This window comes from Anser cygnoides, chromosome 5 (assembly GCF_040182565.1).
Source record: "Anser cygnoides isolate HZ-2024a breed goose chromosome 5, Taihu_goose_T2T_genome, whole genome shotgun sequence".
NCBI classification, from domain to species: domain Eukaryota; kingdom Metazoa; phylum Chordata; class Aves; order Anseriformes; family Anatidae; genus Anser; species Anser cygnoides.
In genome coordinates this window covers 30,801,173-30,828,294 of record NC_089877.1, presented here as the reverse complement: position 1 = coordinate 30,828,294, position 27,122 = coordinate 30,801,173, and the positions used below count along the sequence as shown (strand labels likewise).

Genomic DNA, 27,122 nt, shown 5'->3' with positions numbered 1-27,122 from the left:
AATGCTCCCAGTTCAATAACACAATTGCATTGAAGGAGACTGTAACAGAGGAAAACAACTAAGTTTCTCTGAAGTGGAATCAATTTGCAGCAGATTTATGTACTCCAACTAGGTGTAGCATTTGCCTTGTATCCAGACACAAAGTCATAGAAGGTCCTGATGGAAAGTCCCGTTCATTTCCCTCAGTCAGTTCTCTGAGGTCCGGGAGAGGAATGCTACCCACAGTACAACTTTGAGGCCATTGTCACATGCATTTCTAAACTAAACCGTCTTCCGCTGTTGAGCATGAACTTTGGCAGACAGAAGAAGAGCACTATGGGGAATTTTAGGCCTCACTTTACTCAGATAATTAATATCATATAATGCTGTCTCCCCGTTGCCTCCCTTCCTGCATAGTTATACAGGCTAAATCTACAGAGACATTTTTACTTCATTCAAAATGCAAATCCTCAGAGCCCCTTTTTCAGCTGTTGCCTAATTTTGGAGCTGGCTAAATTCCCATGACATCTAAGATCCCATCAGTAAAACTCTCTGGATGCCTATGTTTCTGCCTCTGGGCCTGCCCAAATATACTCAAGCCCTGACTACACTGAATAACTCAATATTTCAGTCCTACAGGGATTCACAGATAAGGCATTCCTCTTCCAGCAGCTGTATCTGCTAACCAGGATCCTGTAGGGATTTCTACAATGGAGAGCTAGCACAGACGATACCTGCAGGCAGAGGATGGTGGGGCAGCAATAAGCTGCCATTGCTTTAATAAAGAAAAGTAGGGATAAAGATGGGGAAAGTATTTCAGAAGAGATGGTTGTGGTGTTTTTCCTTCACTCTTGGATATTCTGGCAGTTAAAACACTTTACCTAAATCTCACGGGAGGATTTCTCTGACCAGGTGAATATTGTGGATACAAGCAGGACAAGCCAGGTAACCAATGCCTTGGATGAGCAGCTTGAATGACGGGAGGTGCCCCATCGTTCAAACATGTGGCTCCTGCTCCTCTCCCAGCATTTGCTGCTAACCTTCTCAGAGAGTCTCTGACTCTGCACGGCAGCTTTTGTAGCTCTTGCTAGGTACCTAAACCTCCACATACCCGGGCTGCTCATTTCACTGGGCAGCAGGGCACCTAAGAACTCGGCACAGAAACACGAAAATTAAGTTCCCTGCATGACTTAGTCTCTACTTTGCAAGTGAGTTTTGCTTCAGAATCTTATTTTTTCCACTCAGACGCCCAAAAGCTTGCAAAGCAGCAAATTAGCCCTCTGGATTTAACTATGCATATGCATCAGAAATGGAAGTAATTGCACCATCTCAGTCAAATTATGCAGTGTACTCACTTGAAACCAAGCTGAAGAAATACCACTGGTAGTTACAGGAAGACAGACCAGATAAGATGGCACCAGATGCAGTGAGGCTACCATGTTGTCACCAAACCTACTCTGGTAATTACTGGCCACAACTCTCCCCCTGCAAGCAGGGCTCTCTCCATCGCTCCCTTCTGATGAAGGGCTACTATTAGACTGTCACCCCCTGCAGGAGATCCCCTTGTATGAAAGTCAGAGAGCCACAGGAAGAGGTTCATCTCCTGACCGTATATTCACTAAGAGCCTCAAACAAATTACCTGGCTTCTTCACCAGGGTTGCCTATGGAATAGAGGCACACACCGGGTACTCATGATGTCAAGCTGGAATAACTCACGGCTTGCATCTGCACTGGCAGTCCTAGGCTGCTGTGTGAAAGGGAAAACGAAGCGCAGGGAAAAGCTCCTCGTCACCCACCAAGAAGTCCCAGAACACTGCTCATATCCTGCACCAAGCTCAGCAACAACTTACCTGAAACAATACAGGGTCCTGGCCACCACTCCAGGGGAGGCCTTCCCCTCACTCAGTAAGTTACTTCAGTTGAACTAAACATGTGAGGCAAACCAGAAGTGCTCCCCACGGACACCATGCAGCATGATGAAGTGCTGAAGATGGTTTGCGTGTGTGACTGGTGCAGGCCTACGAAGGGAAACCTGCTTTAGTCTTAATTTGTAGAGAAGTGTGTTATTTACTTTGCTGCTGGACCACTCTTGCTTTCCCAGAAGTCATGGGTCTAGCTCAGGTCTCTCAGAGGTTTTAGCTAAAAAGTTCAAACATCTAACACCCAGGTGGCTCACAGCTAGAATGGCACCTGCCTTTCGCACAGCACAAGGCAGCCCTCTGGCTGCCTCCGGTGCTCAGGTGTCTTCCTGGGGCCTCGCTGGCTCAGAGCACTCTCTACCAAATGCAGTTTGCCAGTTTTGCTATCAGTCACTGGTCTGTCTCCAAACACTTGGCACAACTGCAGTGTTTCAGAAAAAAGTCACTTACCTCCCACTTTTCTCCTTTCTGAAGGCCTGCAGGTGTTTCCATCTTCTTTGACGCCATGCCAGTTTTAATTCCTTGATCCCAGCAGTAGCTTCAGAGGTCTCCAGATGCACCCCGTGTTGTTCAAGCTCACTCTCCTCCTACCTATGATTTTATAATTAATAATTCAGAAAATAGCAAATAATAGAAATTTGGCACAGTTATCCTCTCATTTGCCTTCATCAGATACAGTCATATTTAAAGATTCATAACAAATCATCAAAGAAATGCATTTCTTGATGACATAAAAATTGCATTGAGAGAGGTCTGTGTTACAGCACTTGGGAACAAAAAATGTAGACCCTGCACTCCTGAAATGACAAAGCAACTGTCAACAGCAGGTTTTATTTAAAATTATAAATGAAACAGCAAAATTTTAGGAGTTTAACTTCATGCAATATTGATAACCCAGAATAGAAGTTCTTGGACAGGTTACAACCTTCTGTGCCCACACAATGAAAGTTAGCTGTTTGCTGGCAATGGGAAGATGTGTTTTTGGAGAGCTTCTTGAAGAAGGAACAACCTTTTCACAAAAATGGCATGTCTGTCACAAAGTATAGCTAGGTCTCACCAGGTGCAGTACTGATGGTGAGGGATGATTGATCTGTGGAGCTAAAAGCATGTGCAGGAAATTGCATCAATTCTCAGAGTAGCAAGCAGATCACATGCTTCAGCTGCGTGGTGTGTTGTGTACAGGAGACAGGGTAATAAAATGACTTGACAGAAGCTGTTTAATGCAAGAAGGTTTTACTATCTGATTCTCAATCATTTTTCATGTTATGCTGACATTCGTCTTGGCAAATAGAGTTAAAAACGAGTGCATAACATGACCTCCATCCTCAGTGAGTGGAAAATTCTGAGTAGGTATGTGATTAAAACTTGTTTTCCATGCGTTTATGTAAATAAATAGATTACATGACAAAAAAGGTTCAAGGCATTTGCATATGGAGGTCAAGTGAGTGACACCAACCCAAGAACAAAGAAGATCAAAGCGCCACTTGGCACACACAGGTTAACTATGAAAAAACACAACATGTTTACATGCAGCAAACCTTTCAGTGCTGTGTATTTAAAGTAAAATGGCATGCTAGTGGATAAAACATGCTTCTGACAATTTTTTCCTTCTATTTATTCCAAAAATCCAGGACAGTCATAGGTTGATTTATCTGCATCATTAATTTAAACACCTTTGGCCAAGACAGGAAAGTACAAAATCTGTTCTGCACATACCTAAAATACATCCCTACAGTTGTAATCACGGAATTAGATAATGCTATTTGGCAAACAAATTTATAATGCAAACACCTGCAGGAAGACACTTGAATTCCATTGATGAAAAACACACGGATATTGATAATATATTACAAAATGTTCCCTGATCATTTCCATGTATTTAGAGCACATAATGGTTAACATGGTGCAGGGGTCTCATCGTTACAAAGTTTGGAAAGGTATTCTGTAAAGATGTGGCAAAGCCATCATGTTGCATAGATTACTCTGGGCAAGTCTTGATGAAACCTTTGCACAGAGTGCAGCGCACAGCATTCACCAGCTTTGTTCCAATAATATACATTTTGACTGAGATTTTTCAAGGTTTCTTCAAAATGTCTTTTAAGACACCTACCTTGCTACAAAATTGAACTCTAGCATCTTGATGTCTTCAGAAATTAGATGCTAGTGCCAAGTCTCAGGGAAAAACTGGGTATTCATTTCCATTCCAGTAGTATAAAACTTTTATTCTTAGTCCTACGGAATCAAGGACTTTGAAACCTACAATTTAACTTTGAAGAAGAAAACATACTTGAAGAAAATCTGTTAGTTGTATAGGATTATATCCAACCCACCATACTACCAAAGTAAGTCAAACATGAGTATAACTCTGAGGAGTGAGAAAAGAAGAAAATTCAGGGTTAAGGAGGTATGTCTGCAGAAAGCAATGATTCCTTTGCCAAAAAGAATAGCAAAAAGCACCTCTGGAGCTGTTCAGAGAGGCAGAAACCCAACTATACCTCTGAGAGCAGGATGCAGGTAACTGTTAAGGATGAGTGTTTTTACAGTTCAGCACACAGGTTACCCATACCTTAAAACATGCCAATTTGTGTTTCTGTACATGCAGAGCTGTACACAGGCATCACTGAATTGTATTTTCAGTTGCGGAAAAAAAAAAAAAAATCCTTCCATTACAGCACAAACACTTGGGTATAGAGTGAGTTGCCTCCAATCACAATACTGTCCTTCTTTAGAAGGTCCCAGGCTATACAGAATAAAAAATGCATGTTTTCCTCCTCCTTCCTTTTCCCCTCTTCTATCACTTGCTGCAAAGATTTGTTTCTCTTCTGAGAAAAATAACATGTATTTCAGCATTCACTTTTAAATATTCATTGGTGAATTTAGTGTTCTTTTGTGTTCTTTAGCGTTCCAGCTTGACGCATCATTTTACCAGAGCACATTAATCTTGATTGGTGAAAACTAGGATTTTTTTTTATTATTTTTTTTAACCTCTGCTCAAATCAGTGTTATATAAACAGAGTTTATAGCCAGTGAAGCCTGTGGCTCTTCAACATCACAAGGAACAAGCACAACCAAGATTCTGGGAAGTTCCAGCTGAAACAGTGGGGAACTTTTGCTACTCCCCTTGACAAGAGCCCTTGAAGAGGGAAAAGATACATATATGCATGTGTATACAGGTATATATGTATATACAGACAGACACACAGATGTATATATGTGTGTATATGCATACACAGAGTAAAAGAAGAGGGAGTAAGTTGGATTTGAAAATTGATAGCTCACCCTTCAGAGAATTATCTAAAAAGCAAAAACAAAATGGGTGGGATATACTCTGCTTCTTTAGCACCGTTTATCTGTCTCAGCAGACTTTGCACCACAAGAAACTCTAGTAGTTTTGGTCCTAGAAAGAATCTTTATCATTTTCTGTCTCAAGAAAGGCCTTCAGAGGGTTGTTGTCACAAGGGCAGGAAAGCATCCTTCAGGATTTCAGCTTCCTTTCACCTAGGATTTAAGATACAGAATAATGATGAATATTCAACTTACTTTCTCTCACTCAGTTCAGCATTAATCCATGTATCTCCAGTGCATGATCTCTATGTAAGCTAACAAACACCAGAGATATATGTAAGACAGGATAGAGAAGAACTAGCGAGCTTTAATTAAATGGTGACTGAGCATGTGAATGGCCACTTGTCAAAAAAAAACCACCACAAACACTGTGTACCCTGACACACAAAATTGATGACCATGGTAGTCACGACATCGGGCGCCTACGCATATTCTGAAGGTGAGAACAACAGGAGGGAAGGGAATTACTCGTGATGGGAGTCTACAGGGGGTCTTGGCTTTTCTCTCCTTCACTGCACTTCTGTGTTAAATTGTGCAGTCACTGGTAGCATCAGAAAACAACACAGTGGCTGTTGGCAGCATAGAGACTGCCAAGGACTAGATGAGTCAGAGGAGTAAGAAGGAAGGCTAGAGCAGAACAAGAAGTAATATCGCTCTTACAATCATTTTAAGTGATTTTTTTATCTATGCAAATAGTTTCAGTTAATACAATGATTGTTTACATTATTTACCACATGCGCACCAAGCAATCTCTGGAGTCAGCATTTCTCACACTGTTCTCTTCAGATGTTCTTGTAGATAGAGAAGTGACAGGGATATCCCAACAAAGCAGGTAAAAGAGAAAGACAGGTGTGGTTTTTTCTCCCATCATTCTTATTTGTGAGACTCCCATTAGCTTGGTGGTTCATTCTAACTGGCACTCAAGTCATTTTTCAAGTGGTAAGCCATTAACTGCCCTTCCTCGGATTGTCTGCTCAGGACCTCAAACACAATGACCTTTGATCTCAAACATGGACCAGGTGACTAGGAAACTCACAGCCTCCTTTCAAGGGTTCAGATCTCTGTTTTTAGTTTTCTCCTTCCATGAACTGATAGCACAGAGGCAAGCGTATCAGAAAGTCTACCTGCAAACTTGCTTTCTGGAACTTTCTATTAAAGAAAACCATAAAACTTTTTAGAGGTCTGTAAATTCATAGAAAATACAGATGGAAGGGATCCAGGTAGGTTATGTAATATATCTTCCTGGCCCACGAAAGTTCAACTATATTCAATATATTTCTCAACATTTTTATTTAAGCTCATATGTACTTAAAATGCTCTAGGATGCCACAGGCTCCCACAGCATTGTGTGAGGGTCGTCTTACAAAACCAAGGCAGGTGAGATCTGTTACCACTACCATGGCATAGAAGAAAAACTAGTGGGTGTTACATTATTTGCTCTTAACAGTTTCTTCTTAGCTATTTCTCGTTTCCTTGCCTTGGGGTTGGTGCTTTACAAGCAGTGTGGTTACTTGTAGAATTTGCACTATAGTCAGTAAATAAACTACTACTGCAGGAGAAGAAATTAGGTCTGAGTATACAGAGGTGGAAAAGGCAGAAACTGTTGACAAGGCTCCCAAGAAATGCATACACATTGGGGAATTTTCTGTGAAGGAAGGAGGAAGAACAAGGATTGTAGAAAGAGAAAGAAGTATGGAAGAAAAAAGATTTTGGTGGTATGATACAGCAGTGGTCCAGATGCAAGTGCCAGGAATGAAAAAAGATAAGAGAATCTTCCCAACCTGTATGAGATGTTTAGTAATATGTAGGCAACAGAGATGCTTACTTCCAGTTTTTAAATCCGGCACTGTGAACACTCAGGAGTGTGTTGCATGACAGAGGTCAGTGGCCAATGGCAGCAGAAGTCTTCCTTGTACCCTGAGAAAAGTGTTTTCCTTCAGATTGAGTCTTCTGTGAGTGACAATAAAAGATATAACAGCTGACATCTTCTCACAATGGCTAGGAAAAACTGCGACATTTGCTATAAAAGAAAGAAAATGCAGGCTCTGAAGCATGTAAAAGACAGAACCTGCGACAGATTGCTATGACCAAGGAGTAATCATTGTAGGAATTAACATTTACTTCAATTTCTTACTGAGACTGACACAGTGCCCCATGCTGATGGAGGTTTACTGTGAGACTGTTGTTTACTTTTGATTATAGTTTTAAAAGAAGCAATTCTTCTTGTGCAACTCCCAGGTTAAACCATGCAGCCCCTCTCTATTGGAAGCTCATGGCAGGCTGGGCCTGACCTGTCTGAAGGGAGTTGCAACTGAAGAAAAAGTCAAGTGGCAGTCACTTAACGGGGAATCTGCTGCTACAGATCATGCCACACAAATCAGCAGACCTCAGGGAGCAGATTTGCACTGGCAGAAGAACCTGGGTGTCTCAGTTTATTACCTGTCTGTAGGAGCAACGGATGGCTACTGGCAGGCAACAGCACAGCAGGCAGACCAGCACTCGTCAGCTGCTGAAGAAGCAGACAGGTTTAAAAAAATCCAAAAAACAGAAAATGAAAACTCCAAGTATACTCACCATAAATGGGATGCAATGTCAGCATCTATAAATTTCAGCATTATCCATGGTCATGCAGGTATTCCTTTTAATTCGTTGCTGAAATCCCTAGGCTGAAATGGCCTTTTTCTTCAGTGCAAACTTCTTTCTCCACATAATTCAATTAAAGCAAGTGAAGCCTGTCCTAGAAAGCTGGACATCGCAACAAATCAACACCATAGTGCAGCGCAGATGTTGGCAGCCTTGTCTGTCCATCCAGAGTGCAACTGGAAACTGTTTACTGGAAAGTGATTGCTAATTACTCACCACAAAGTAAGTCTTTGACACATCAGCAAACGCAGAGCTCCTTACAGCTGAAGGCAGTGCTGGCCAGAAGGATGAAGCTGCTGGAGTCCTTTCTGCAGTAAGTTAGCCGCAGAAGCCACTATCAGAGAGGGAGGTGACACAAGAAGAACTAGCAGGGAGCCCCGTGTCAACAGGCAGATTTCCCTGGGAACCAGATGGTGATGGGGTCCTGCCCTGTGGGAAGGGAGAAGAAAGAAGGAGCAAGACCTTGGTTTTGAAACTGAAATTCCTCAGCCTGCTCAAAGAGGCAGATATACCACAAGTCCTGTGCTGCAGCCACATCCTGAGCAGTCTGTGGGGACCTCTGCTGAGATGGGCCTCAGAGCAGGCCCCCGACATTGGCAGTCCTCAGACCCCCTGCTGAACCTGCTCCTGGTGTTCCAGACCTGCCACTGCTACCGGCAGCACTGGGAAGGGGCAGGGTTTGCTCCCAGTTTGCTGGGAGAAGACAAACTCTCCCTGGAACCACAGGGTTAAGCAGTGTGTGGTAGGATAAAAGCTCCAGCCATCCTTTTCCCCTATGGGAAACACCTGTGAGTTCTCCTTGGTGGAGACCTAGACATCATTTTTCTGCACTGCTCTTTTATTAAGCATTAGTAACCTAATTAAATTGATTCACAGCCTTTTCTTCAGTTCCGTTTCTGCATTATTCCAGCTGGTGGTGGCACACGGGATAGAGGATGGATTTTAATGCCCCTTTATATGTCTGGCAGGAGACAGACTCTCTGGCAGGAGACAGCCTGTCCCTAGGGTGCTGTCCATCTTCCAGCTGCATCGCCACCACTAGCACATCAGAGTCCCTCTGTTTTTAGGGCCAGATTTCAGTCGTGAGGGTCTGTCCCCTTCTCACCAGTCAACAACCACACAGACAGGCAAGGAGCATTCAGAAAGGGACAGTGCCCTCTTCTCTTTCCCTAAAACCCTCCCAGCACTTGGGGTCAGCACCTCTCCCTGAGGGACTGCCAGGACGGCCTGGATCGAAGCGGCGGCCCCGTGGTGAGGACCCGAGGCAGCGCTAAGCACCGGCCAATACACGGGACCATGCAAGAGGAGTCACAGCAGGCAGGTAGCAAATACCTAATCCCCCTAATTAAACAACATCAGACTTTGGAAACTAAGTATCTGATGGCATCTCGGGATGGAGAATTTGGGGGTTTTCCCTTAGATGAAACCAAAATTCAAGGGCTAGATCATGAGCCCCAGGAGAGCCCAGACCTTGCACAGACAACCTACATGATTACTACAGTGACAAAACCAGTGGCATGTAAATTTTTTGTCATGTGTTTTATTAGCAATTTCCAAATTCTGTATTTTACCTCAGATTGCTGAAGTAGTCTTTCAACACTTTACTGAAGAATTGAGTGGCTGATTTATAGTTTGACCTCAAAAGCAGCCAATATTTCAAACGAGTTTCAAAAAAACTCAGGGAGATCAAACTCATATGACCACATGTCTTGGAAATGGCTGCAAACAACTCCTCAGAACAAATTCCTGGGGCTTTCTGTAGCTTTTGTCAATGCTGGGGGCAAAAACTGATGTACGATTGTTTGATGTAGGATCTGTGATACTGTTCCCTCCACCACCACTTCAACAAACACCCCTGGAATACAGTTTAAAAAACAGATCCAGAAAGATTACAAAATTAAAAGAGAGCAAGTGTACTAAGCTCAAGTGCTAACTGAAGACCAAAGCCTAAGGACATTCAGGATCACAGCAATATCAATATCACTCATTCAAAATAAACTAGAGCAAAAAGCAAAGGAATGATTATACAAAGCAGAGTAGAATAAAAGAGAAATTGGAAAGAGGAACCCTAGGGTGAAGTTTAAGATCTCTGCAGAGCACAGTTTGCATTGTGTCCCAGGGTCCGTGTTCAGATGGCACCACACGCACGCCTTGCTCTGTCTACAAGCAGAGCACAAGCTCTGCTGACTCCATGCAGCCAACAGTTATATCTATTCTGGGGCTCGGTGCTAACAGACTTTGTGAGGGAGCAACGAGGAAGGGAGCAAGAATAAAGGCTATCACCTCCTAAATCTACTGTGATCTACACATACATTCAAGTGGGAGTTACCGCAGTAACAACACAAATCCCAACAGAAGTGATGTAAATTCTTACAAGTGTCCCTTAACCTGATTCTCCACCTCCTCCTATCAGGCAATATTTAGCAATAATGTGGGAATGGATCACAGAGGATCCGCACAGAGAATTTTCCATTCAGGAGAAACACTCACCGATAGCGCAGGTTCACAGGGGCTCGTCCTTCTGTTCTTACAGGGAGCTTCTCTGAAGCAACAAAGTTGATGGGAAGACACTGTGGACAACCTAGCTTACACAAACCAGCTTAATAAATCAGCTTAATAAACCTAGCTTAATAAATCAGCAGTGCCAATATTGTTCAGGTGAGCTCAGCGCCCACAGGCTGTGCCTGTGAAGTGTGGTGCACACCATGTCTAACTGCCTTCTGGTATCTTTACTAACAAGTTACTCTGAGTGACCATATTCAAGAAAGAGCTGTAAGGTTTTGGTCACACAAATAAGCAGCAGTAACACGAGCTGTGGAAGGGGTAGTGATATATACTGCAGGTCAGAATAGTCTTTTGTCTATTACAGCCACAGCAGCATGCTTGTTACCAAGAGAACATGAAAAAAAAAAGATTTAATTTAGCCCCAATTTAGTCCTAGGGCAATGACTTCTTTTACTACTGTGGTCAGTTTGAATTATAACAAGCATAGAGCATAAATTCTGACAGACGGTCTATTTGGTTGTCCCCGCATTTTTACGAAGCACCCTTTCCATCAACTCACATGGTCATACAGGAAAAAATCTTTCAGGTCACCCATTAAAAAGGGGTTGTCTGCCCCTTTTCTGGCAAGTACAAAGAAGGCCAGTAAATAACACGTGCATATCTCTGAGACGGTTTAAATTCAAAGCAAATCTCACGCCCAGCTTGGGGATGTGCTCCCCAGGTTACAGTGCCTGTGCCTAAATCCAGCCCTGCCCTTTCCTGGGGGGACACACAAAGGTGGAACAGTTCCCTGCAGCAAGTAAAAAGCTCTAAAGCTGCTCACCACGGCTCAGCCCTGCCAGGAGCCTGCCTGAGCCGCGGGCTCTGGCAAGTGCTCTGGTTCTTTTCTCCATCTCAGGGGACAGAACCCTGCCAAGGCTTTTTTGGAAGTCTGTGTGGTTTCTACAGTTGTTGGATCTTGTCACAAACAGGTCTGCATTTATTGTCAGCCTTGTGATGCTTTCAGCCCTCTCCTTGAACACAAAGCCTTTGTTGCCTTTCTAAAATGTAGAGCTGCTAAGCAAGGAAATTACTGGGAAGGCTTCCATAAGGGCTTCTGTGCCCCGGGAAATCACAGCAATCAGTCTAATAGAGAAATTTAACAGAAACTTGCTAGCAGCTTTGTCACAATAACTGCACACCGCTGAGGTCACTGTAACTCTGCCGTGCCTTCAGTCACCTCACCGCAATGCCCCGGTGTTTCTGCCACCTGCTCGCTCCTCTGCCACTGACTGCTGCGAGGCTCAGCCATCCTGTCCTTGCTGCACCACTCCGGAGGTGAGGAGTGGAAACAGCGGGGAGGGGGAGGATATTAACAATGCAAACGTCCTCGAAAAAGCAGATTGGGAGCTACATTTATGCATTTCTCTGGTAATGCGTGTAAATAAAAATCTGACTTACTGTCAGCGGACAAATGCTGTACGCCAGGTTTGCCATTGACGCATCAAAGCCCCTGAACTGGAGCGAGTCGGGAAGAGCTTTGGGAACCGCACGTGGGCAGAATGGACGAGCTGCAAACTGGCACCGCTCTTCGGAGGGGATGCTGCCAGCCCTTCGGCTCAAGATCAGCACAGGGGAAGGCAGGCTGATGAAGCGACACCACGTCTAGCCCGCAGCACACAAGATAATCAGCAGAGATTGAGGCGGTATGAAAATCCTACACATATAAAATGCTAATGAAAGAGTTTGCTTTTGCAAAGAAAATCTGGGACCTTGGAGAATTACATCAATTCCCTTAAGATTCACTTAATGTGTATGTTACAGCAGAGGCACTTACTATTAAGTACAAGTAATTTACTAAGTTTTTCTTACATTATTGTAATTTCCTTTTTTAATGGTTTTGCTTTATTGGAAAACTTTCCTATTAAAGTTGGTTGTTATGTTGTCCTCCTCATGCAGAAAAAAGTTAACACAGCCAAGTATGCAAGGCAAGAGGATTGCAATGCCCTTAAGTTAAACAGAGTTTTAAACACGGAATTAAGTCAGTACCATCATGGCATAGTCACAACCTGTGCTTACCTGGCAGCATGCGGCCCTGCTCCCCTGCCATTCTCAGCAGCTGGGCAGGGAGGTGGGACGGGCTCCGACCTGCTGACCTCCACACACAGCTACAAATCCCATCCCAACCCGCCTAATGACGAGGAATGAATCTGGAATACTACACAGAAGAAAAAAAAAATAAAACACTAAATGTGATTGTGCCATTTCAATGAGCCTAATTAGCTAATAAAGGTCAGTCTCATTAGAAGCTCTTCAGGGAAGGAGCCACTGAAAGAAATTCAACAGCAAAAGGATTTTAACAAGCTGTCCTCCCTCACCTGTACCAGGCATTTCAAGGAGGACTCAGTGAGAAGCCAAATCTCTTGAACAAGCGATGAAGGAAGGTGTTGATACACAGGCGTTCTGCGACAATAAAAAGTCACTTCTTAACTGTCAGAAGATCATCCAATGTCACGCGAAAGCGTTCTGCTCACTCTCTGCATGGGAGATGTTGGCTGTCCTGAAAGCAAGCCTGCCTCTGAACTACATCCCCTCTGAAGAAGAAATAAGTTTTGAATTCTTTTGCAGCAACCGTAACAAAGGTGAAACAACATATTCTAGTTGATTTCTCTTAGGTAGCCTATATTTCAAATAAATTCCTGCATTCCTTTGCCTAAAGGGAAGAATAAGTGCAGAAAACAGAGGGCTGTCAAGCAAATAAATGAAGCAAAACACCTAGATTCAGGTGTTTCCTGTCAAAATGCTGTTGTTTTCTTTGTTTACTTATTCTTTTTAATTTGTTACTTAAATCAAAGTAATTAAAAAATATACATTCACCTTAATAGCTATATTTTACTGGAAGTCATTTGGATTAAACTATCTCGACTACCTCTTTTGACAGCCATGGAGCCCCCTCTGACTGATCTCTGCTCTACTGCTGCAGTATGGGGAGTGACCGCTGTCATGGGGTGTACAAAATTAACATTTAGGGAGACTTGGGGGCTTGGAGGTGGGTGTTTGCTTGACTGACTACAGAGACAGAGCCTAAGGGCCTCTGAGGACCTGAAGGGGCGATTTCGCTCCCAGCTGTTCACAGAGTCTGTTTTTCCCACCTTGCTTTTATACAGAGACATTTGCTAGCCCTTTTTTTCTGGCAAAATCCATCTCTGTCACCAGCCAGCCGGAGCAGCAACTTGTTCAATGTCGCCTTGCCCCGTCCCTGCCTCTGCTCTCTGAGCAATGAGCAGGGAGCTGCTCCACCCAGTGGGGATGAGGAGCAGACACCACAGAGGCTTCCTCAGCAGAAAAGCATAGAAAACCCAACGTGGAAGAGTTTGAGAGAGGGATGAACACCCCTTCTCCTCAGGGGAAGATCACATCCCATCACATCCCACCTTCCAGCTGCTCTGACTGCGTGATGCAGCTGGGAAACCAGGTCTGAAGCCCGCAGCAGAGCTGTACGCAGTGCAGCTTGTTGCTTGTAACACCGAAGGAGGACGCTGGTTTGTGGCTTTGGGCCTGCCTCCAAAAACTGACCAGTTGCACAGACTCTGCCCTGGCCATCCGAGGAACACCAGGTCCCCAGGCTAACACCAGTGGGACAGCTGCCCCCAGATGGGAGCCTGCAAGGGAATGGTGGGGGCCTGACCCCAGAAAACCTGGCTGCCGATAAAACACTCCTTACTTCAGTGCTCCGTAACTACAATATACTATAGATGGGGCCGGGACAAACTGCTCAGACCCATGCCCTAGCCCTTCCCTCGCACACAGCCAGCACTGGCACCAGCTGGACAGACTCCTGTACCAGGCGGTGCAAGCGGCTCTGCGGGCAGGTGAGGGGAGGCCTGGGCTGCAGTGCTCCAGCTCCGCTGCCTCACTTGGGCAGGCTGGCCAGGTCAGCCTCACTAATTTCAGCTCTGACATGCTGACTGCCCCATCCCTTGGGGGCAGGACTGTAACTCAACGGAGGGACAAGGCCAGAGGATAAGAGAGATGCTGTAAGGCTGGTCCTGTGAGCACAGCACTACTTTGGGAGGAGGTCACCTCAAATGACAGACTGACCACTGATTAGTGGTAGAGCTGGATTCCTGGCTACCCCTCTCTATAAAGGGACAAACTAAAGGGAGATTTTAAAAAGCATATTGCAATGTAAGCACATTTTCTGACCCTAGGAAAGAGCCTCCTAACTGTGGCAAGAGCTTTATTTTATAAACCCCACAAGCAAACCAAGCTTCCAGCTATTCATATGCAGACAACACATTTCACTTCAGGAGCATTCCAGTGCTGTTTTAATGCTCGCATAACTTTACTGAAAGTGTCAAAAACCAGTAAGCACGTTTCTTTTAGCTGTTGAACACCAGCAGCAGCAACTTTACAAACAATTCTTACAGGTTAAACTGACCCCACTGCCATTTTATGCCCAGCTGAATGGCTGAAAACTCCATCCCAAGAAACCATAGGGCACAGTCGGGGTATGTTCTGCATCAGCTGCTACTTTAAGATTAGGAACCACAACCATTAGCCCACAATGGTGGATGTAACAAGCAGGAACCGCACATTTCTTATCACTCGACAGCTGATTCCACCTGCTGAGAAGCTTTGCTGTCTACAGCCTTGATTCAGCACAGCAGGAGGAGAACGGCCTATGACAACCACACTACACATCTAAAACATTTTACAACCGTAAAAATGTAGGAGGAGAAACAGAGGGAGCAGAGCTGCCACTTATACAAAGTTAAAGGAGCATCCTTGAGAAGAGACCAGTTTTTGTAAGAAAACCAGGACGTGCACTTCTTTTCAGTGCCAGCCTGTGTCTGGGAGACGTGAAGCAAGAGGAGAATAGGGAAATCCTGCAATAAGAGCATTACATACTTTCTTGTAGTAGCAAACTTCTGCCGAACTACCATCAAGCTTTCTTATTTACCATTACAACTCCGTAACATTAATTAGCATTTACTAGCTGAGAAACACCCAGTTACCCCTCAGACACAGAATTTCAAAACCAGAGAAATCAACCCCGATTTCTCAAGGCAACAAATTGCAACTTTTATGCTTGGATGTATAGATTAAAAATTGTACTTGTGGCCCATGGGATCTTTTCCGCAGCAGACGGCATTGAGCAGAGAACAGTTTACCTCAGGAACTTCAGCTTCAGCGCAGCCCCAAAGCACACGGCCGCCCTTCTCTTTCCACAAGGCTGGCAGTAGCGTAGCTCCCACCTAACACCGGTCACCAGCAGAGAGCACAGCTCCTATATCATTATTTTGCTAAGCAGATCTCCAGATGCTGCATGAGGAAAGCACAGTCCCCGTTCCCACTCTCCTCAACCTGAGGCAGAGAAGTGAAATGGGGTGGCACCATTTTCCCCCCCAAAATGTCGACGCTGCTGGGCAGAAAGCCCCCACCTCCGGACTCCAAGGGGGCCGAGAGGGGAACAACGCTTGCGGAGGGCACAGGGAACGGTCCTGTCGCCAGGAGGCAGCGACAGGAGACGACAGACCCGCGGGGTGTCGCGATAAACACCCCCAGCGTGCCCGGCCTGTCACGGGGAGGGCACCGGCCCCAGGGCCCGCAGCGCCCGCTCGCCGTGTCGCAGGCACCGCCAGAGGGAGCCGCGAGCCTGCCGCTGGAGCACCGGGGCCCTCCTCGGCCGGGCGCCTGACGGGGCCGAACCGGCAGCGGTCCGTCCTCGGCTCCCCTCACACCACGGCCTCTCCTGGCGGGGCCTGCCAGCTGTCCTGCTTGTAAAGAGGTACGTGCGGGTACATTAGTACGTATTTCCTGTCATTTCACAAATTCTAGGATGTTTCGTATGCACGTTGAGCAGAGCTGGGGTGAGACCGCCACGTTAGGTGTTGGCTGTAAAACTTGGGGCTGCACATCTAAACCCAGCCTTGTGGGTGCAGCCCCTCTGAGTGAGGTTACAAGCAGAGCAGGGAGCCCTGCGGCTCTACCAGCTGCTCATGCCGTCTTTCGGGGTTGACAACTGGAAGTAGCCTGTTTTAGAGCACCAGTCCCACTTAAAAACAACACCTGTGAGATCCAGTAGTTTTGGTCAAACAGTGGGACTTAAATAAGAGACCCATTGAGAAACCTGAAGTGTTTTCGTGTGGTCTGGTGGATTTGGGCTAAAAGAAGCCCTAACTGAGCTGCCACAGGAACAGAGAGCGCATGGCACCCTGCATGTTGGTCCAGAGTGCCTGCTGCCACCTCTCCAACCCAGGACAAGCACTTACGGAAAAGCTAGCATTTCTAACAGCATCTCCTAAACCCTAGATACACAAAAACCACAGAGCAAAGGTCAGGCTTTTCTCAGGTGTTCCACTCTTCACGTTCCCAAGGCAGAAAAACGTGCTAGCGATGAGGTTGGTATTTTTATGGCTCCCACCCGCCTCCCCCTCCACCACCATTACGAAAGGCGGTGTTGTCAGCCATGCCTGCGTCTCCTGCTGCCTCCTGCATCACGCTGCCTCCCGGCTGCCTGGCAGGCTGGGCTGCGCCTCTTCTCCCAGTTCCTGTCTGCCACCGAAGGCACATAGCATCACAATCTGACAGCCGTGCGAGCTGCCAAAATCCTATCCAACGTGAGTCGGCACATCCTGAATTCAGCGCAGATCTTTCTGTCAGCAGGCATGGAGCGGAAACCCTCCCCACTGCTGAAGGGCCTCTGCAGCTCACGGGGCTGCCACCCCCAGCTGAGCAGCTCCCAGCCGTCCCAAGGCCCTCCCCACAGACAGCCATGTGGTCAGTGTGGGGATTAAAGAGTTCAGCAACAGAAGCCTTGAGGCTTCTTCCAAAGTTACTTGGACCAGGCAATTTCCAAGAGCTCTGAGTATATCTGAAGAAATCACAGCACTGACAGGAGAAGTGATTAGGACCAAATTATTGTCTGAGGACGAAGGGAGTAAAAGAGACCTGAAGCCAAGCTCCTGGCTGTCTTGGCAATGGCTTTCTGCTCCTTCTGTCTTCTTGAAAACACACAGGAAAGTTGCCGTGCACAAACATTTTATCATTGTCTCTCAATACTGAGGTACCTGATGCAGCAAGAAGAAGCCTCTCCAAGGAGACCAGGCAGTCCTGAAGCACATTTCGGAAATAACTGTCAGGTCTCATGAATAAAAAGTGAATTACAAAGTACATTAGAGCATCACTGTGTCAGCTAATACCCTACTAAGGATTTCTGGCTTTAACGCAGACATCAGATGCTGGAAAGATCTTATTAGGCCTAGCTCACCCTTGGGGAACACAGCAGGATTAGCCTCTCTAGGCTGTGCGCAAGTGCTTTGTTTTTACCTAAGGACTGACCTGTGATTGATTTCCTATCCGAGAGGTTCTAAGGACAAGAGCACCGAAGGGCAAGCACAGGCAGAGGTGCCGCCCCACCACACTCCAGCTCGCACAAAAATCCCAGGGCTCGCAGGAGAGCTGCTGCCGCCTGCCAGCTGTGGGGCCCAGAGCATCATCTCTGGGTTATAGCAAGAGCCTTTGCTCTCCAGCTTTACACTGTTACTGCAAGCCCAGCAGGAAAGTAGTTCCTTCCTGATCAGCTTTCATTTGGTTTAATTATAATCTTCTGACACCTGCCTGGTTTCAGTTACACCCTTTTTGCCCCATCAGCAAGGTGAATTCTGTGACTGCTGTTAACAGAGGGCTCCCAGAACACTGCAGCACCCAGCAGCAACTGCTGGTTGTTCCCCCATGCCAGCTGTGTGTGCCCCACACCTGCCTTCTCCCCACCCTGTTTACCTTCACTGGGTTTGCTGATTTCTCCTTCTAGTGCAGTGCAGAATTTGGTAATCCTCCCCTTTTCTGGCTCTCTCCTTCCAACTTCCCTGCTAGACGTGTGGCATGCAGAGTCCCCATCGTCAAAGGGGCTCTGGGCTGCAGCAACCGAAGTGGAGGAACCGAACAGTCACTGAAATGGGAATGGATAAAAGGAACCCGAATGGCAGTCACTAGGCTAGAAATTCCCATTCCTGAGTCAATGCACATTGTAAACCAAATGAAAGAGATTAGCAAGAAAAGCTGGGAAAAAGCACAGGTCAAACTAGTAATTTGATAGTTAGCAAGCTTTCCTGGGAGACGAAACATCAAATCCCCTTAGACAAAGAAGGCAATGAAGCAGAGGCTTTCAGCATCCGGGAAGAACTCCATACCCACCAGGCTGTCTGGTAGAGGAAAGATAATATCGGCACCTTTTCCTGCATGCTCCTTTTCTACTTCCCACGTTGTGTTCTAGCTGGAAACTCAGAGATCTTCGAAGCAGCCATCAAGTATATGGACAAGAAAGACTCGATGCCTCGAAGTATCCACTTATCCTACTGAAGGGCCTTGAAGCAAGCTTCTTCCTCAAAGGTCCTGTAGTAATGCAAGCTCTCATGTGATAAGGAGTAGATGAATGATTAAAGGATAGGAAATAAAAGGTGGAAACAAGCAGCAAGCTTTCACAGTGGAGGAAGTTCACTATGGCAGTGTCAGAAGGTTAAGTGTTGGAGGCTGTGATGCTCTGGGGACTTGGTAAATTACCTGGAAAATGAATGGGTAGCAAAAGTGACAAACCCCGTGATGGCACAAGGATATGCTGAGTAAAAACACGAGGGTTGTTTGTGAAGAGCTGCAGAACAACCGTATGCTACTGAGTGACAAGGTGAGAAAACGGTAGAAAACCTGCAACCTAGAAATTCAAACTAATGGACATGGGAGAAGCAGTGCTGACCTCGTTACATCACAATGGGCTCTTGAGCTGGCTCTTAGAAATAAGGTCAGCTTAGTTTATGCTCAGTAGCAGAAAATGAAATGTCAGGAATGCTTTGGGAAGGGACAAAGAACAGAATGGAGAATGTCAAGATAACATGCACCTGCATCCCAAATTGTGTGCACTTCTGGTCCTGCCATCTGCAAAAGGACTTAGCAGAACGTAAAGGGCTCAGAGAGGAGCAACAGGAAAGACCTGAATGTGTGTCCATAGGAGGAGTAAGACTAGGGCCAGACAGACTGGAAAAGAGACAGCTGAAGGATGATGCAATTAAAAGGTTTTTTTAATCATGAATGGATTGGAGAGAGTACATAGGGAGTGATTAAACTGAGGAGAGTCAGATAGAACTGGTGGGTGGAAATTCAAAACAAAACAAAAAACTAACGGAGGGTTAGGTACAGAGTCTCCTTTGGACAGATGCAGGAAGTTTACATGGGTTCTCAGAGACAAGTTTGTGGAGAAAGATCCATGAAGGCTATTACATGGAAACATGACCCCTCTGATCAGGAAGCCCCTAACCCAATCCTACCAATCCACTGAGCTAGCATGGGCCCCAGGTAAGGAACTTTGCTTCAGATCAGGTATAATACTTGCCCTGTGTCAAATGAAGTATTATTTTATTGACATTTATTCTTGCCCAGGTGAAAATAAGAAAAACGTTTCAGTTGCATAAGAAGTAATTTATTAATATATCTGGTCTCAGAAATTATATCAACGAAACTAGTTTACAGCACAGAAAGGGTGGCAGAAGAAACTTTCAGCTGCCATCACCCAGGCATCAGCACATACAGCCCAGAAACATCTCATTCCATATCCCTACATTTTCAGATTATTTTTTTTTAATTTCATAATCAGCCTGGTTCTGTGATGCTACATCATTTCCTGAAATTCTGCAAACAAATGGCTTAAGCGTTAATGCATTTTTCCATAGCAAGCAAATGCAAATGTGTTAGCAAGATTTAAGAGATGTGTAACATGAAAAGTACTGAATAGTTAAATTACCAAACTTTTTTATAAACAATTAATTCATTGTAGCACATCTCACAATTCGCCTGTGGGGTAGCTCCTGATACGTATTATCAGACCAAGACCACAAATAACTCGGAAAGCAGACAGCACTTAGATTAAGACGTCTTCAAAGGTTGCTGCTAATTGTGAATGCCTTCATTTGTAAATACTCACTGTAGGAAGTGATTTTTGTACGTGCCCTGCGTACAAGGCTGAGACCTCGTGAAAACGCAGCAGCAGTTACGTGGGGAGAGCCGACATGCTGAGGCCGGGCTGTGCAGACATACTGTGGCAGGAGGGACCTTTGCAGCAGCCCCTTCGTTTTGATTTTCCCATTAGCGTAATGCAGTTATCAGCTCCATTCAAAGCTGAGAGACCAATGGGAAGCTGGAAAGGGAAGGCTCTTCCCCTCTCTTCTGATCTAGGTTAAAATAAAATATTTAGCAATCCGTAAGTTGTGGGACAGGTGGACCTGGATCAATCACGTCAATTAACCAGCCAAAAGTAAAACCTTTTAGTTTCAACAGAAAATAAATTCTAAGAATTTTTTTGGTGTTCTATTATATGTTACTAAATGTTAGTCTTTTTAACTGAAAATTTTAGAATTTGCTGTTTTGTTGTAGTAAGTTTCAGTTTCCATGCAGACTGACATCAGGAATGTAAATTGATCCAATTAAAAAAAAAACCATGAATGCATCATCCATCATTTTCTGACAGAAGAATGTGAACATTAGAAATGGCTTGTTACAATACAGATAGCAATCTGTGGTTCGGTAATTAATGTGTCCCCTGATTAAGAAAATATACTGTAATTACAATACAAAGGGTCGTGTTTAGTTGCAAACCAGCACGCTTCAACGCTCTGAGACAGGCTGGCAATCGATACGTCTTTCTTCGGCCAAACGTCCGAAAAGTGTACGTGCACGACAGAGCAAACCCCCTTCGGTAATGGCTTTCTGTGTGTCCGACAACATCGAGCTGCTTCAGTAAGCTTCCTTTGGCTCACCCGCCCTGATCCTTCTCGGCAACCCCCCCTCGGAGGCAGCAGCCCCAGAGGCAGGTCAGCCAGCCTTGTCCAAGCGCAGCCTCGGCGCGGGATCCGAAGGAGCACACTGCTCACTCGTGCTACTTGCAGCCGTGCCCCGGCGTGCTGCGACCATGGCACCTGCTCAGGCACTTCTGGAAATCCCACCTGGGCTCCATCAGCCTCTGTGAAACCTGGCCTCAAGCTCACGCTCCTCTGAAGGGCAGGAGCTCAGCAGGGCCCTGAAAGGAGCAGCAGCTTCCCACAGCCCCAGGAGGTTGGGTGCACCTGGAGTTAACCTTTGGGGGCTGCTGCCGACCAAAGGGGCGAGGTGTTACCCCTCTGGTGCATGTCTGTCGCTTTACTTCATCTTTCTCCTTCTCACCCCTGAGAGATCAACGGCAGGTGTTTTCATCCAGCCCAATGTAGCCAAGTCAACAGCAAAATATCCTTCGTCCCAGGAAGAAAAACATTTAAAAGGTGACATCAAATGGACCTTAGACCCCTTGATATAATCCAGAAAAGAAGAACACCAAGCATGTGCACGCATTGCTCAATCTTTTTCCACGGCTCTGTAGTTCCCCAAAAGGACTCAAGCTTGAAAAAACATACCCTAAAAAAAAAAGGAGCTGCAAAGAATGTTAGAAACAACTACACGTGTGTTTATATCATCCCACCATTCTGATCCAGTGCGATGGGTCAGGGAGGAAACAAGGCACTGAAATGTCCCCAGACTGTCACGGGTGCTGTGCTCGTCACAGTGCTGGCAGAGCAGAGCCCTGGGACGAGGACACCCCTCTGAGCAGCGCTTCCACAAAATCAAGCGAGCAGTCAAGGCCCCGTGCGCAGTGCAGCACGTCAGACACAGCCGGCACTGCTGCCGGGAGAGGAGCAGCAAAACGAATGACCTCAGCTGGAGGAGGAGCACAGGAGCAGGTGTGAGGAAGCAAAAGGAAGAGCTGGCGAGACGTTCAGAACAGCAGCAGGACAAGTCCCTGGTTTCCTACCCCTCCAGCATGAAACCTTTATTCACTAGTTGGTGGCGTTTGCTGCTGTCACAACACGGGGCTAGGAAACCGCATCCAGTCCTGGTCCTTCACCACACGCCAGTTTCAGTCTCTGACTTCTTTGTGTGCCAAACGCTGACGGGGCTCCTTCGGCTGCCGAGAGCATCTTCTGCCCAGCAGCTGCGCATCCCTCTCACAGGCGCAGCACGAAGCAGCGTCAGAGGCTCGATCCGGGCCTTGCTTAAAATGTGGATACGTGACAGTGAGCACAGAGCCGAGAAGTCTCTAGAAAAGATGAGTCCGGTAGTAAACTCATGACTGGAGCAAACAAAGATAAGGAGCAGATGCAGCCTCTGCTTTCTGGATGGAGACAGGCCCACGCAAGCACAGGAGAAGCTGGGGAGGGGGATGTGCCAGCCGTGGCTCCCCAGCGCCAAGCACAGCTCCCTGTCCCCAGGAGCCAGGCTGCTGTGGTGGAAGGGGAGAGGCCCCAGCCTTCCCCGGGGAGCGGCTGCAGGAGCAGGTGGAGGTATCTGCAGTCAGCCTCCGCTTACCAGAGTGGACGGGGCTCCAAACCCAGACCTTGGCCTCCCAGGCCTGGGGGCCACCAAGGCCAACTCGCAGAGTCCTCGGCCTTGTTCCCAGCCAAAGCTGAAACCCCTGCTAGGGAAGGGGGCTCTTCCTGCAGAGCTCTGAAGCACGCATTTCTATTTCTACCTCTTTTCCCCTCCAGCTTTACCTTGCAAACAGCACAGCAAGGATTTCCTCATCACAATGTAGAGGTGAGGGGACCTTCACAAGCCTCATCATCTTGCTCCTGCCCATTAGCAACCTGCTTTAAAGGAGGCAGTGGAGGAGGGACAGCGTCATCTCTCCTCCGTGGAATCCAATTTTGGATGCCACAGGAGCTGGTAAGCAGCAGCCACCCCGTTCCCCTGCTGCCTTGCAGCAAAGCGAGCTGCTCGCATGCAGGGCTGACGCCGTACTGGGCGTCTGCTAGGAGACAGCGCGACGCTTTCAAGGAGGATTGGTTAACCACCTACCCGAAAGAAGGCACCAGGAGATGAGACAAGGATTACGTAAAGGTTTCATGAAACAGACAAACCAACCCCACACTGTGCCTGGTTCATGGGGAATATTTGCTGGGCCCTTTCCCACAAAGGGAAAGGCTGGGGAAAAAAAAAAAGGCTTTCTCACAATACCTATTCATCAGGTCTGGAACACATCACAGCTTTCTGCAGAAACAACAGGCTGTAACACAGAGGAGTAAAACCTGGATGTGCAGCATCTCATCCCCACAACACATCTCCCCCAAGCCCGAGGCTCCCCTGCCTCCTTCCCTCCAGCCCCATCTCCTCCTGCACCCCTCAGCTCCCCTTCCTGCAGCCCCTCGCCCCCCGACCCGTCACCCACGGCCTTGTCCATCCTGCAGGGGGTGGCAGATGAAGCCAGCCCCCAGCCAGCCGTGCCAAGCAGCAGCTGCTCCAGCTGCAGAGATGCTGCCTGCAAGCCACATCTTGCCCGTGCCAAGACCGAGCTACCGGCATGCACGGGGAAGCGTGGGAACCTCCAGCGTGAATTAATTATGGTTGTGGGCAGGGCTGCTCCTTGACCTGCAGGAAACTTTCTGCTTCAGCCCAATTACCAGTATCCAATTACACGTGGTAAGACGGCATCTTGTTTTCTTTCCAAGGCTCAACCCCTATTTTTCAATCAGATGCTTGTATTTGCTCTTGCTGCTTCTCAGCTCTCTTGGTCAGGCATCTCACTGCTAGGAAGAGATGGATTTTCTTTCCTCACGAGCCTTTAAGGATCCATTCAGGGAACTGGGAAGATGCTCTCCTGCAGAGCTCGCTCATTTTTGTTTGTCTTTTTTCTTTTTGTGCAGAATGCCGATCCACTGGGCCAAAAAAGGTCTGTTCAAAACATATTCAAGATCAGTTCCTGGGTCAAAGCGGATCTGTAAAACAAAACAAATGGAATATCTGACCCCCCCCCCCCCCCCCCCCCCCCCAAAGCCTAGCACCTAATATTTAACGCTTACAGGTTTGGTTCCAGGATGCTGAAAGCTGTGTGCACCCTTGGGCAGATGTGCCAGGCAAGTTTGGTTTGACCTACATTGGCTTTAATTTCCAAATGTGTTCTAGAATCCTGAAAAAATGGTAAATGATTAAAAGAAATGCTGCCCACCCCCCTTTCCTGGGTCAGCCTGGTGACACTCAGAGAGTTACTGCTACAGGTAACAAAAACTTGGCCATACAGAAAAAGGCATACTGCAGATGGGGGAAAGAAGAGAGATTTGTGCAGTAATGTATGTAAAAAGTCGATGGATAAAGCGTGTGTGTACATACTAAGGAAAGGCCTTCAGAGGGATAAAAAGTAGAAATCAGAATGAAACTATTCTATCCCCAAGCACTTAGGTAAGTGGTACAAGAAGAAAGCATGAAGAAAAGGATGTTTTGGAAAGTTTCAAACAACAAACCCAACAAAATCAGAAGAAAATGGTTTAGAAGAGCCTTTAAAATGAGTTTTATTGTCAGAATTTTACAAGTAGCCTTCAGAGGCATCATACAAGAAGAACTCTGTTGCAAAACTCTAATAAATAGTCTGCCCCAAGTCCCAAAATATTTTTTGAAATAAAATAAAAACCAAACTTAAAAATAAAAGAGAATAAAAGCAAGACTTCAGGATGCTCAGAGATGTTAGCAATATTTCCCATTTACAAATAATATCAGGCATTATATAAATCTCCTTCATACAAGTCATTAAAAAACCCAAAACATTCTAAACCTTTACAAAAGCACTCCAGAAATAGTTCCAAAGAGATCCATTTCCATGACAAAACATTAGAGAAGAACTCCATGGGGATTAGCATCACAAATGAAGTTTGAGGTTGAAGTGTAGTGTGTACTTGTGTGGAGCAAGATTAAAGAGCATGAAAAAGGGATTTGAAAAGAGCGTGGAAGTTTTTGTGACAAGCCTATGCCTGATGATCTTATTCTGTTTATTTGAGAATGCGGTAAAGGGCAGGGAAGGACGGGTGTTCCTGGAGCTAACCCCAAGCATACCGCACCTCACGCGAGGCAGTACTCATTAAGGTAGTGACTGCATACTCAATGTTTGTGCAGACTGCAGTGCCTACACTGAAAAGGTATTTTCTGGAGAGGTAATACGTTGTGGCAAGTTAGCTGTTCCTTCAGAGAACATGAAATTAACTTTCCTGACATGAGGCAGTTTGGGAAATATCATGCTAGATAGTTTCACTGGGAATTGGGGATTTCAGAGCTCCAATCCTACCCCAGTACTTTGAAAAAAATACACTTCTTTAATTTCACCTTTACATATTCCTCTGCCTGTGGTTACAAAGGATTTTTAAAGACCTCCCATGTAAGAGAACGCACTTAAAAATGTTCTCCAACATTTCTCTGATCTGTTGCGATTTGAGAAGTCCAGAGAAGCAGAACAGAAGGGCAGGTGCACTGAAATGGCTTATGGGGACTTTCATGGAAACAGTTTAGAGGGGGGAAAAAGAAACCCAACAACTTAATCTCTTTACAACTTCAGCCTAAGTCTTCTGCACATATGCAAGTGACAGGTTCCCCTGGAAGGGAAGGGGACTATACTGAAGCAGCACAGCAACAGCATTCAGTATCTCTCAGCCTGCCTGATGCGGTACGAACTGCAGCATGCCTTGTTCTGCCCTTCGTCAAGTTACTTGCAGCCATTGCTTCCACAGGAAACAAAAGCTACCAGAAAAGCTAATGCAAGAGATGTGTGCTAATATGCCTCGCTCAAGCCTCTAGCCTCTCTCCAAATGCTGTGACGCTGGTTGTACTGTACCATACACTATGGGGACACGTTCTCTGTAACGTATGGGAAGGTAGCACTAGCAATCAAGCGCAAATTGCTAAGGAGACACCTAAAACATTGCATTACATCCCCGTGTCTGTGGCATACTTCAGAAAACAATGTAAGAAAAGCAGTAAAATAACCATTTCTTTCTAATTTTCTAGATGTCATAATATTTGCCAAAGCTGCAAGGAAAAGCAGATTACCTGAAACAGAGAGAAAGGAGTTGATGGAAACAGAGGCAGATGGAGCAGCAAGCCTGATCCAGCCTCCAAATCATTTTGTACATAACAGATAAAGAAACAATGTGCAAAAAATAGACATTCACATTTTAGCAGTTAAACTTTTATTTTACCTTTTTAAAATTATTTACTTTGTTTTTCTACAAAAGGCAGACATTGATTGTTGATCTGCAATTATTCTGAGTGCGCGCAGAGATGCAAAAAAGGGTTATTGGAGGATGAAGGACAGGGAAGTGCTCTGACTATACTTTCACATGTCATGATTAAGGTGGCATTAAAGCTTAAGTCCCAGGAATAATATTCATAACAGATAGTTTCCTTCCCCGTACGCTGTTTTCAGTTCATATCGATTGTGTTGAAAACCCACTCGGTGAACTTCTTCAGCTTCTCAGTTGCATTCTGGGATTCCTCCTGTAACCTCAAGTTGTCTTCCCGCAAATGCTGCACTTCAGCCTGAAGACTGGCTTTGTCCTCTTTTTCCTTGGGCATGAGGAAAAGTACACATCTTAGCCGTAATTCTAGATCATGCTTCCTACCTACATCAAGTGGCAAGAACCTCAGCGAACACGACTCTCATACTTTATAAGGATTTTATGTGCAATAACACACGGTTTTATATCTAAGGTACATTTGTGACGTTTCATTCCTTACTTTTTTTGCTTGAACTATCAGGGTTTCTCTATATTAAATTCTAATAGAGAAGGCTGGCTCCCCAAGTGGTGAAATAAAACTGGCCATGTGCTGTTCTGGATGAGCAAAACGTACAACTACTGATGGTTAATTAAACAAGGGATAGGAAACATTTCTGCAAACACTACCCTAGCTAA

The 27,122-nt window shown here is 45.8% G+C and overlaps 1 protein-coding gene across 20 annotated transcripts in view; it reads right to left on the bottom strand.

Annotated features, from left to right (window-relative positions):
• Positions 1–24,709: 24,709 nt before the first annotated feature.
• Positions 24,710–27,122, bottom strand: part of SIPA1L1 (signal induced proliferation associated 1 like 1) — a 210,785-nt gene continuing 208,372 nt past the window's right edge. For all 20 annotated transcript variants that reach the window (XM_066998661.1, XM_066998656.1, XM_066998672.1 and 17 more), the window contains one exon: positions 24,710–26,775. In XM_066998661.1, coding sequence (XP_066854762.1) covers positions 26,632–26,775 — 144 coding nt within the window. In that variant the 3' untranslated portion in view covers positions 24,710–26,631. The remainder of the gene's footprint in view (positions 26,776–27,122) is intronic.